Genomic DNA, 11,295 nt, shown 5'->3' on the forward strand with positions numbered 1-11,295 from the left:
AAACTTAAATTTTCTGGTACTGCAACAGATATATTCGGAAGATAACTTATTTTACTAGATTCCCGAATATAGGTTGGCTAACCTTCTATGACGGCCTTTTGAACTATCTAGAGCCATGGCATGGCTGGTTTTGTACTTGTCACATTCGGAGGTTATAAATATACATATACCTCCGAATGTGTGTTGGCCCAAAAATCAGAAATTTCGAAAAAACTTAAATTTTCTGGTACTGCAACAGATATATTCGGAAGATAACTTATTTTACTAAATTCCCGAATATAGGTTGGCTAACCTTGTATGACGGACTTTTGAACCACCTAGAGCCATGGCGTGGCTGGTTTTGTACCTGTCACATTTCGGAGGTTACAAATATATATATACCTCCGAATGTGTGTTGGCCCAAAAATCAGAAATTTCGAAAAAACTTAAATTTTTTGGTACGGCAACAAATATATTCGGAAGATATCTTATTTTACCAAATTCCCGAATATAGGTTGGCTAACCTTGTATGACGGCCTTTTGAACCACCTAGATCCATGACATGGCTGGTTTAGTACCTGTCACATTTCGGAGATTACAAATATACATATACTTCCGAAGTGTGTTTGCCCAAAAATCAGAAATTTTGAAAAAACTTAAATTTTCTGGTACTGCAACAGATATATTCGGAAGATAACTTATTTTTACTAGATTCCCGAATATAGGTTGGCTAACCTTCTATGACGGCATTTTGAACCATCTAAAGCCATGGCATGAATGGTTTTGTACCTGTCACATTCGGAGGTTATAAATATACATATACCTCCGAATTTGTGTTGGCCCAAAAATAAGAAATTTCGAAAAAACTTAAATTTTCTTGTACTGCAACAGATATATTCGGAAGCAAAATATAGTACTTCTATTCAGGGACAAGCAGTGGTAAGTAAACCAGGGGCAGGTCCAAGTCGTATGAAATTGTTAATGTCAAGGAGTAAGAGGTTCAAGAGCAGCCCAAGTGATGATGTGGGAAAAACAGAGTTGGATAAATATTTCATTGACAAGTATGAAGAAGGTGAAGCAGAAGATGGTGATGATGAGTTTGACCTGTTGGGTTGGTGGAAGACCAACAGTAACAAGCATAAGATACTTGCACATATGGCTAATGATATACTAGCCATTCATGTGTCGTCTGTTGCCTCTGAATCTGCTTTTAGCATAGGAAAGAGAGTTTTAAGTCCTTGTAGAAGCTCTTTATCTACAAGGACAGTTAAGGCACTGCTTTGCACACAAAGCTGGCTAAGGAAGCCAATACAACTTGATCTTCTATCTGATTACATACCAGATGACGATGTTGAACTTGAAGAAGGTGACATACAAACATATACTGATATACATATTACATTATTACTTGTGTTTGGAAGTAATAGATATAGACTAATAGTTACTAACTGCTATTACTTGTTTTTGCAGCGTTACTTGGTCCTATCAACAATAATGCCACAACAAGTGCTGCTGCCATGGATTAGAAGATCAAGATTCAAGACTTTGTATTTTTCATTGCCACCACTATCCAGTCATTTCCACTGCAGCGCTGCTACTTGATAATGCCACCACCAGTGCATTGTTTGTGTTGGTTAAGACAGTAAAAGTTAAGAATTAAGACTATTGTAGACTTGTAGTATTGTTTGTGTTGGTCAGTGACTCAGTGCGTGTGTTTGTGTGCTACTGCTACTTGTTCTTTTCTCAGATATTCAAGACTTTGGTTGTTTGGCACTTTGGTTTGCTAGTATTATTGCTACTTATTAGTTGTTGCTTTGTTCTTTGATTGAGATATTGCTTAATATGTTGAAAAACAAGTAAAACAGGTACTTAGATTGTCTGGGAAAATGACAGAAATATATGTCTCGAAAAGTACCGACTGGTACCGGAACCGTACCTAGTACCGTACGTGTACCGAATGGTACCGGAACCGAGGTACAAGGTACAGGTACCGGTCCAAAATTTTGGAACCGAGGCTAGGGAGGTACATGTACTCGTCCTCGGCAAGAACCGAGTTGAACCGTATCGTGTCCACCCTTAGTTCAACCTGAATAATCGGAAGATAAGGTTAACAATAAATTCCTGAATACATCATATTCAGAAGTAAATGGAAAACGTATCTGACGAATCCTCGCATTCGGGTGACCTAAAGATATGTTTTCTACCGAATATTCCTTACTTGGTAGACAAAAAACTCTAAGTTATTAATCATATTTTCTACCGAATAAGCATAATTATTAATAAAGTAATAGAGATGATAAAAACCTGCAATAGAGACACGTTCCCTCCAACTTGGATGGTTGCTTGCCTCGACGCCTTTCTCAACTCTTCCATCAAATGTGCAAGGCATTCCGTGCCCCAAGAATAATCACCGACTTCATGGAGAGTATCAAGAAGTTGTGTAAGGTTGGCGTCAATATGGTTTCCAGTAGTATTGGGGAAAATGACACATCCCAATACACAAAGGAGATAGGCGGTGGTCACTTGGTTCACTTGATCATCGGTTAACGTTCCGTTCCTTTCTTTATCCAAAGTGCCTCGGTACATGCTCATCAATTGGTTAATGTTGATCTGTCTTGTTTTGTAAGATGCATGCCACATGAACTCAGCTGTTGTTGTCTCCTCATCCCAACCTAAACACTTTTTAGTTAGAACATAAAGTTGTGTCCAACTTAACTGCTTTGTGTAGTTTAACTTGACAGCTGTGCCTTGGACAGGGAGGTTAAGAATCTGCACAATATCATCCGGGGTAATGGTCATTTCCCCAAAAGGCATGTGGAAGGTGTCGGTCTCAGGACACAATCTCTCCAGAAACGCATATATAGCCACACGGTCATGTTCCAACAAAGAGTTCTCGACAACCGGATACAACCCCGAGTGGTGTATAATCATCTTGAACCTTTCACATTCACCGGATAAAGGCCATTCCAACGTTTTCTTTTTTGGGGCGGGTTTGAGCAGACGAACAATATCTTGATGAAACTATTAAATACACGGAAAATGTTTAGAGTAAATATTACGATAGAACACATAGACAATACGATAAAAACAAATATACGATTATTATTACCTCGGTTTCGTACATATCTTTGGCCCAGGAGTCTTTGTATCCAAATAAAAATCTTCCTCCATCCTCCGGTAGCCCAAGGATTACGCCTTTAGGAATATTCTGCACCTTCAAGTAGTCAGGGAAAAGATGTGTTGCTTTCTTAGAAATATCCTTCTTTTTACCTTGTACACCTCTTTTGTCTTTTTTGGTACCACTAGATTTTCCTCCTTCTTGGGTGCTACTTGGTTGTCCTTTTTCTTGTACTACTGGAAAAATTTCACCTTGTGGTTGTGGAGCACTTGGTCCTTGAGTGCCTTGTGGAGCACTTGCTTGTGGAGCACTTGCATCTTGAGTGCCTTGAGTTTCTTCTTGAGCACTTGTATTTTGAACTTCTAATGTGACCTGTGGAGCTCCAGTTTCTTGAACTTCTTCGGTGCCTTGTGTTGCACTTGGATCCACGACTTGTTCAGTGTCTTGTTGATCTCTTGGTTTTACACCTTTATCTTGAGCACTTGAAGTTTCCTTAGCAGTCCTTTCTCTCCTAGCACTACTCGTAACTTTCTTTGTTCCTTTTACACGAGCCCCTAGGTCAGGTTGTTTTTCTCGACTTTTCCTAAAGAACAAAATAAAGAACAATAGTTATAAAAACTACACAATCAGAATACAACGTAAACATAAAATACCCGAATGTAAACATTCGGAAGAAAAAACAAACTCATTGTACCTGAATACACAACATTCGGACGGTGAAACATAATATTATCTACCGAATATGCATCAATTGAAGTTCTGGAAACTCTGAAGTTTATAGGCTATATAATCGGACGTAAATAATTATATTTTCAACCGAATATACTATGGCCCCAAAATGTTTTCAGTTTGAAGAGTTTACATTCATAAGTATATCACATACGATAAACTTCCGAATATACACCGGCCCCAAAATGAGATTTTTCCAAAATCACCATTTTTGACTATTTACGAAAGGATATATTCGGTGGTAACATAATCTCCGATTACTAAGACTCTACATCAACACATTCGAGAGTAAAAATAAATCTTAACCTCCGAATGTACCAAACAAAAGTTACACGAAGAAATGGTTCATGATTATAGATTTTTCGTGGGTTGTAGTAATAAAGGTTCGAACTCTAAGACTTGTGAAGGTAAAGGATTTTTTTAGACTTATAAAAATATATATACAAAATATTAACAATTTTGGGCGAGAGGTAACCAAGACACTAGATTCCACTACTACGCAAGATTGAATGATAAATATTTCAAAACTCTATTCAATTCTTAAGTCCTCTTTTATCTTTAATTCACTATCAATCATACAAATTCTCAAATATTATTTGTAAACCTTAAGCATAGATTATCAAGAGATTAAACCAAGCATAACCTATCAAACTGAATAACAAATAATTAAGACAATCATTCAAACAATTTAAAACTCTGCAAAAGCAGCGATTAGGTGAATTATATAATTAAATGAAATAGTTACCCATTTATGTTGCGTGAATAGCTTCCTCCATTGCCTTGGTTACGAGGGAATTAACTCATCATGTTGGAAAACCTCTCAAAATATTTTATTAAGCTCAATTGATGTTTACAATAAAGAGAAAGATAAGTAAATGTTCTAAAACAGGATTCTGCGACCCACAGAAGGCGTCCAAAATGAACGACAAAGCTGAGGTGCTGTTGTCGCTGAAATGCTACGACCCACACCTACGACCCACGGACAGTCATTTCCACTGTTGATAAACGACTGCTACTGCGAGTGCGTTCTTCGTGTTTTTGGTGTTCTTCATCAGCAGCAGCAGCAGCAGCAGAGTTTGATCAACTCTTGATTTCTGCGTCTGTGGCTCTCCTCTCTTCTCCCAACTCTCGACAGCCTCTCTAGTACTCCCAGGGAACATATTTATACACCTACAGCTCGTTGAATCTCCCTCAATTACTCCATATAATCTTCATTACTCGGTGTTTAAAGAAAATATTTTCCGAATATTTTCTTCCCTGAAATGATTCTCCACGCGTAAACAGCCTCTGATACTCCCTTATTTAGCTTCTACACGGTCCAAAAGTGTGCTAGAGTCCTCCATGCATCATCATAACACGTCCGAATCCCTCAAAAAATCCTCTCAAACCCGTGACTGCCATGTTCTCTGATGATGACTTGTTTAGCCGATTCTAGCCAAATTAGATCGATTCTGACACCCATACTGTATCTCTTAAGCTATATCACATCTTCCTACCAATTTTTAGCCATTGAATCGCACCACAACACCTTCATTTTGTTGATTTAAAATCTGCCAGAGAGAGAATATATTTTCCCGCCAAAAATGAAATTTGAATTATGAGAAGAAAAGTGTCCTCCCCCTAATCCTGTACGGGTGTCCCTTTAGCAATTGGGGTGGAAATAGTAATTTTGGGGTGGAAATAGTAATTTTTCTGGGTTCCTCCGGTACATTTCTGGGACGCTTCCGGTGCATTTCTGGGGTGCCTTTAGTACTTTTCTCCGGGGTGTAAATCATCACTTTTTTGAGCTCATTTCGCCGCAAAGGCTTATTTCTCTAAAAACATCTACAAAAACACAAAATAACACAATAAGTACTTAATCGAGTCTAACAATACAGAATATTGAGAACAAAATAGACACATAAATGCGTCTATCAAATACCCCCAAACTTATTATTTGCTAGTCCTCGAGCAAAATTTATTCTTGAAAAGTGACCGAGTTAATCTCGGGTGGGTTTATCAGAGGTGTACCCACAAAAACCAATACTCCAGACCCTAACTATCTACGCAGAACCTTGGAAAGCACTAAAGAACCTCCTTGGTTGGCATACAATTATTGACTCTAAGAGGAAGAACCCTGATGCGAAATTCCAATTGGTGTACACGAGTTTGCACTCAAGCATACTAAAATTCATATAAGTGACAGAGCTCTACTAAGATAGTTTCACGATGGACATCATACTCGGAGTCAGACTAATCACATGAAAAGATTAAGAAGATGGAAAAAGAAAAATGTAGATGGTTGAAAAGTGAACGGTGTTTCCCATATCTGTCTGAAGGCCTCTGCCAAGATGAACCTAACCTAAATGACTGAGATACCGGTCTGACTAATATTAACACACTGGCATATACAAGGGAACCAGTGGTCAATAACTTAAATTTATATCAACAAACTGGCAAATACAAGGGAACCAGCAGTTGACTACACATAACAATAACCATTTTTTTTTTTTAACTTAACGGCATGAATAGATCTTTTGGATCCAAGCGCATGCTTCTTGTCAGCAGATTACACGATAGTTCCCACGGGTCCTGCATTCCACGCTTGCTTAGGCGACGGAAACAGGGAGAACACACGCATATTGCTATCCAAGTGTTAATACTTATTCCGATTGGTCTAACTGGTCCGGTCTAATAATTTTTTTTTTTTTTTTTTTTTTTTTTTGAAAAGGTAACTCAGTAACTCTATTTCACCCTAGCAAAGGTAACAACTTGAATCGTGTGCCCCACCAAATCACTTGAAACAAAAGAAAACTAAAAATAGAAAGTGAAAAGGACTCGACAAGATATGGCGAAACTATCATGTTATTTCTAACACCTGAGCTCTGTGCTTTTATGAATAGACTCTATAGATGTTTCCATCTAGTCAGATTGGTTCCTCAACTCCTAAAACAAAAATGTTTCCATCCACTTAGATTGGTTAGTGCTATCCTTAATAGGCGTAAATTTCTAGGCTCTGGAGTTTATTTATTATGCAACTAAAAAGTTTCTCCCATACCCCCAAACTTAAATCTAACATTGTCCTCAATGTTCTAAAGATGAAACTAAAAGCATGAACAAGGAGAAACTGTTACCACTTGAAGCAAAAGAGATAAGGAAGGATATTACCGTGTCGCAAGAATATTGGGTTACCTCCCAAGAAGTGCTAAGTTTAAAGTCTTCAGCCAGACTTAGGAAAGGATTAGTCAACTCGAACCATAAAGTAACAGTCGAAATAACTGTGGGTCTTTAAAACGAAAAAGAGCTGACCAAAGGAAACTACAATAACCCAAGAAAGTGAACAAGAATAACATGCCCTTATCTAGTTTTAAGATATTTATATCTAATTGTGGTTCAGGTTCAGGTTCTATGAAAGGGTCAAATAAAATATTTTCCTCGGATGCATTTCCTCATAGGTTGGATCCAAATTATTAGGTCCTAGAGTCTGGAAAAACTCAAATATGATCTTAGAAGCGCACGATAATAACCTAAATAACTGAGGATCCTCTAAGACAATAAGATTTGACTTACAAATTTGACCACAATGAGAGTAGTGGTCATTCTTAAGCAAATGTGTCGATTCTAATTTCCTAAAGCATTTAGGTCTAGTCTCACAACTTAATATTCGACACATTTGGAATATAAACGTTCCCACAGTTGGAAGAAAACTATTTGGTGGGAAAACAAAGTCAATCTGGGGATCATAGCCTGGGCAAACCACATCAACCAGAGGATGGGTTTCTAATGACTGAACTCCTTCATGGACATCATTAGGCTCGGGAAAACGAGTATGAAGGTAATCTTGTAAAATGGTCGAGGCACAGATATCAAGTCCTAAGTGTAGGAACTTTCTGAGAGTTAAAGGTAAGGCACTAGGGAAGTGATAATCACCCCCAAACTTAGAGTTTTCAGTGTCTCTAGATAGACCTCTAATTATTTCTTGAATTTCCGTATCTTCAGAGTCCTTAAAATATTCAAGAGATTCTTCTAAGTTATTATCAGGTAGTGCATCTTTACTCATCTCTACGGGTCTATCTTTTTCTTCTAAGATTGTTTCTAAGTCGCTAGACCCTAAAACAGTATTTTCGAAATGAACCCGTTCCTCTAAACCACTATCGGCTTCGTAAACAGGAAATACTACGTCGTCTAAAACGGTGGTATCCCTAATCAAATCCTCGTCCTTTTGAATAGGTGAATAATCATAAAAATTATTTGGATTTGAACTAGAAATAATATAATCACTATACAACTCAATTGGATTACTAGACTCCTGATCACTATGCCTACAAATTTCAGATTCTTCATCACTGCTATCCTCATCATCATAGTACGAAAATGATTGAACCTTATCTAAATAAGTAGTGTCTTTTATTCTAACCTCGTCCTCTAAATTAGGCAGATATTCACTATTGACATCAAGGGTAAAATTGGAAACACTATTTTGGAAATTTAGATCTTTTAGAGAAGTTCTATTCTGGGTCTCTAACAAAAGCTTTTGGGCCGACTCACATGAATTCCTGACGTAATCTAGGAAACCAGGTAAAGAAAGTTCACTCATTGCATTATTTTCGTCCATAACTAAGTTATTCATTTCAGCGAACTTACGTGTTGTCTCAGCTAACTTACGTGTCGACTCAAGTAAAGAGGAATTATCAGAATTTTTCTCGTATGACTGATGGTTGTGAGGATAGTGATTGGGCTCACCATGGTATGAACCATAACCTTGAAGAGTTTGGCGTTCCCAACCACTATTCCCACCATGGTAATAAAACTGATGATGTCCATATTCAAATTCGGGTCGATATTCATTGTATTGGCTTCTATCATACCAGCTCGACATTCTTAATTGCAGGGGAATTCTACACAATCACAAACAAGGCCGACTCGACTCCACCAAAACAAACCTAAAGATTTCTAGCAAACAAAAAGCATGATGGCTCCACTTAGATTGTTTCTAGACCAGCTTCTATCTTTCGAAAGGGAATTCGTTGCAATTTGAGCAAACCCCTCTGAAATCAATCCGAGTCAAAGTAAGTTGAATTGAGGCGAGGGAAGCTCAGTGGAGCTTTGATACCCAATGCCTCACCGCTATCACAAGGCGGCGCAGTCACGCATTCAACTCACAGAAACCGTCATGAAATTTGGAGTGTGCTTAAAGAGCAACCAATATTTTTCGAACGAGTTTCCTATTAAGCTCGTTACCCTATCGGTCTCGTTCTATTCCAAATTTTAAAGCTTAGGTTCGCGTTCGGTTTCGTTTTCCTAAGGCGGGCAAGAAGAGAACGGTGATGAAATCCGAACCCTTATCTTGTTTAGGCCAGGCCTTGCCCTTTACTAGGAAAATAAAGACAGTCCGGTTCGTCCTCAAACAATTATCACCTTAAGGCAGACAGTAACCCGCTTGCCGGAGATTCGCGGGTGTTTCGATTGGACTTACCTCCCGTACCAGACGGGCGATGAACCGTTGTCGTCGACTCGGGCCACGACTCCTATGCCGTGTGCGAACCCGAGGGGCCGAGACGATATAGTAATCGTCGTCCTTCTCTGCAAACAGTTTGTATTTAAAATTTTTTTTTATTTTTTTTTATAACCCTTCCGTAGGGTTTTAAAAATAATGTCCAAAGTCCAGAATAAAGTCCAAATAAAAAAGAAAGTCCAAAATAAAAAAAAATTACAGTTTTCCTCACACACTCTAAAAAAAAATTAAAAATTAAATCCTAAAATTGTCCTTTTTTCTTCTCTTTTCGCTTTTCGCTTTAAGCTTTTTCCTCTCCAAGTCCTTAGTGCTCCACTTCGAACCTGTAAATCAAAGACAAAAAGACAAAGTAAAAAGGAACAAATAATTCTAAAAAAAAATAGTAAACCTAAAAACTCTACCTAAGCACAAATCCGCGTCGGCGGCGCCATTTTGATTATAGATTTTTCGTGGGTTGTAGTAATAAAGGTTCGAACTCTAAGACTTGTGAAGGTAAAGGATTTTTTTAGACTTATAAAAATATATATACAAAATATTAACAATTTTGGGCGAGAGGTAACCAAGACACTAGATTCCACTACTACGCAAGATTGAATGATAAATATTTCAAAACTCTATTCAATTCTTAAGTCCTCTTTTATCTTTAATTCACTATCAATCATACAAATTCTCAAATATTATTTGTAAACCTTAAGCATAGATTATCAAGAGATTAAACCAAGCATAACCTATCAAACTGAATAACAAATAATTAAGACAATCATTCAAACAATTTAAAACTCTGCAAAAGCAGCGATTAGGTGAATTATATAATTAAATGAAATAGTTACCCATTTATGTTGCGTGAATAGCTTCCTCCATTGCCTTGGTTACGAGGGAATTAACTCATCATGTTGGAAAACCTCTCAAAATATTTTATTAAGCTCAATTGATGTTTACAATAAAGAGAAAGATAAGTAAATGTTCTAAAACAGGATTCTGCGACCCACAGAAGGCGTCCAAAATGAACGACAAAGCTGAGGTGCTGTTGTCGCTGAAATGCTACGACCCACACCTACGACCCACGGACAGTCATTTCCACTGTTGATAAACGACTGCTACTGCGAGTGCGTTCTTCGTGTTTTTGGTGTTCTTCATCAGCAGCAGCAGCAGCAGAGTTTGATCAACTCTTGATTTCTGCGTCTGTGGCTCTCCTCTCTTCTCCCAACTCTCGACAGCCTCTCTAGTACTCCCAGGGAACATATTTATACACCTACAGCTCGTTGAATCTCCCTCAATTACTCCATATAATCTTCATTACTCGGTGTTTAAAGAAAATATTTTCCGAATATTTTCTTCCCTGAAATGATTCTCCACGCGTAAACAGCCTCTGATACTCCCTTATTTAGCTTCTACACGGTCCAAAAGTGTGCTAGAGTCCTCCATGCATCATCATAACACGTCCGAATCCCTCAAAAAATCCTCTCAAACCCGTGACTGCCATGTTCTCTGATGATGACTTGTTTAGCCGATTCTAGCCAAATTAGATCGATTCTGACACCCATACTGTATCTCTTAAGCTATATCACATCTTCCTACCAATTTTTAGCCATTGAATCGCACCACAACACCTTCATTTTGTTGATTTAAAATCTGCCAGAGAGAGAATATATTTTCCCGCCAAAAATGAAATTTGAATTATGAGAAGAAAAGTGTCCTCCCCCTAATCCTGTACGGGTGTCCCTTTAGCAATTGGGGTGGAAATAGTAATTTTGGGGTGGAAATAGTAATTTTTCTGGGTTCCTCCGGTACATTTCTGGGACGCTTCCGGTGCATTTCTGGGGTGCCTTTAGTACTTTTCTCCGGGGTGTAAATCATCACTTTTTTGAGCTCATTTCGCCGCAAAGGCTTATTTCTCTAAAAACATCTACAAAAACACAAAATAACACAATAAGTACTTAATCGAGTCTAACAATACAGAATATTGAGAACAAAA

General features: G+C 38.0%; 1 protein-coding gene across 1 annotated transcript; it reads right to left on the bottom strand.

Annotated features, from left to right (window-relative positions):
- Positions 1-2,235: 2,235 nt before the first annotated feature.
- Positions 2,236-3,786, bottom strand: LOC113311201. The gene is made up of 3 exons (XM_026560047.1): positions 3,779-3,786; positions 3,194-3,680; positions 2,236-3,000 (listed from the first exon to the last, which is right to left on the bottom strand). The coding sequence occupies exons 1-3, from the start codon at positions 3,784-3,786 to the stop codon at positions 2,236-2,238; spliced, it is 1,260 nt and encodes a 419-aa protein (XP_026415832.1).
- Between the last annotated feature and the right edge of the window lie 7,509 nt (positions 3,787-11,295).

Source organism: Papaver somniferum, chromosome 9 (assembly GCF_003573695.1).
Source record: "Papaver somniferum cultivar HN1 chromosome 9, ASM357369v1, whole genome shotgun sequence".
Taxonomy (NCBI): domain Eukaryota; kingdom Viridiplantae; phylum Streptophyta; class Magnoliopsida; order Ranunculales; family Papaveraceae; genus Papaver; species Papaver somniferum.

Excerpts from the sequence above, each read along its gene's own strand:
- LOC113311201 (XM_026560047.1), bottom strand. Across the intron at positions 3,001-3,193 it reads TTTTCCCTGACTACTTGAAG|TTTCATCAAGATATTGTTCG; the intron begins GTGCAGAATATT and ends TGTATTTAATAG.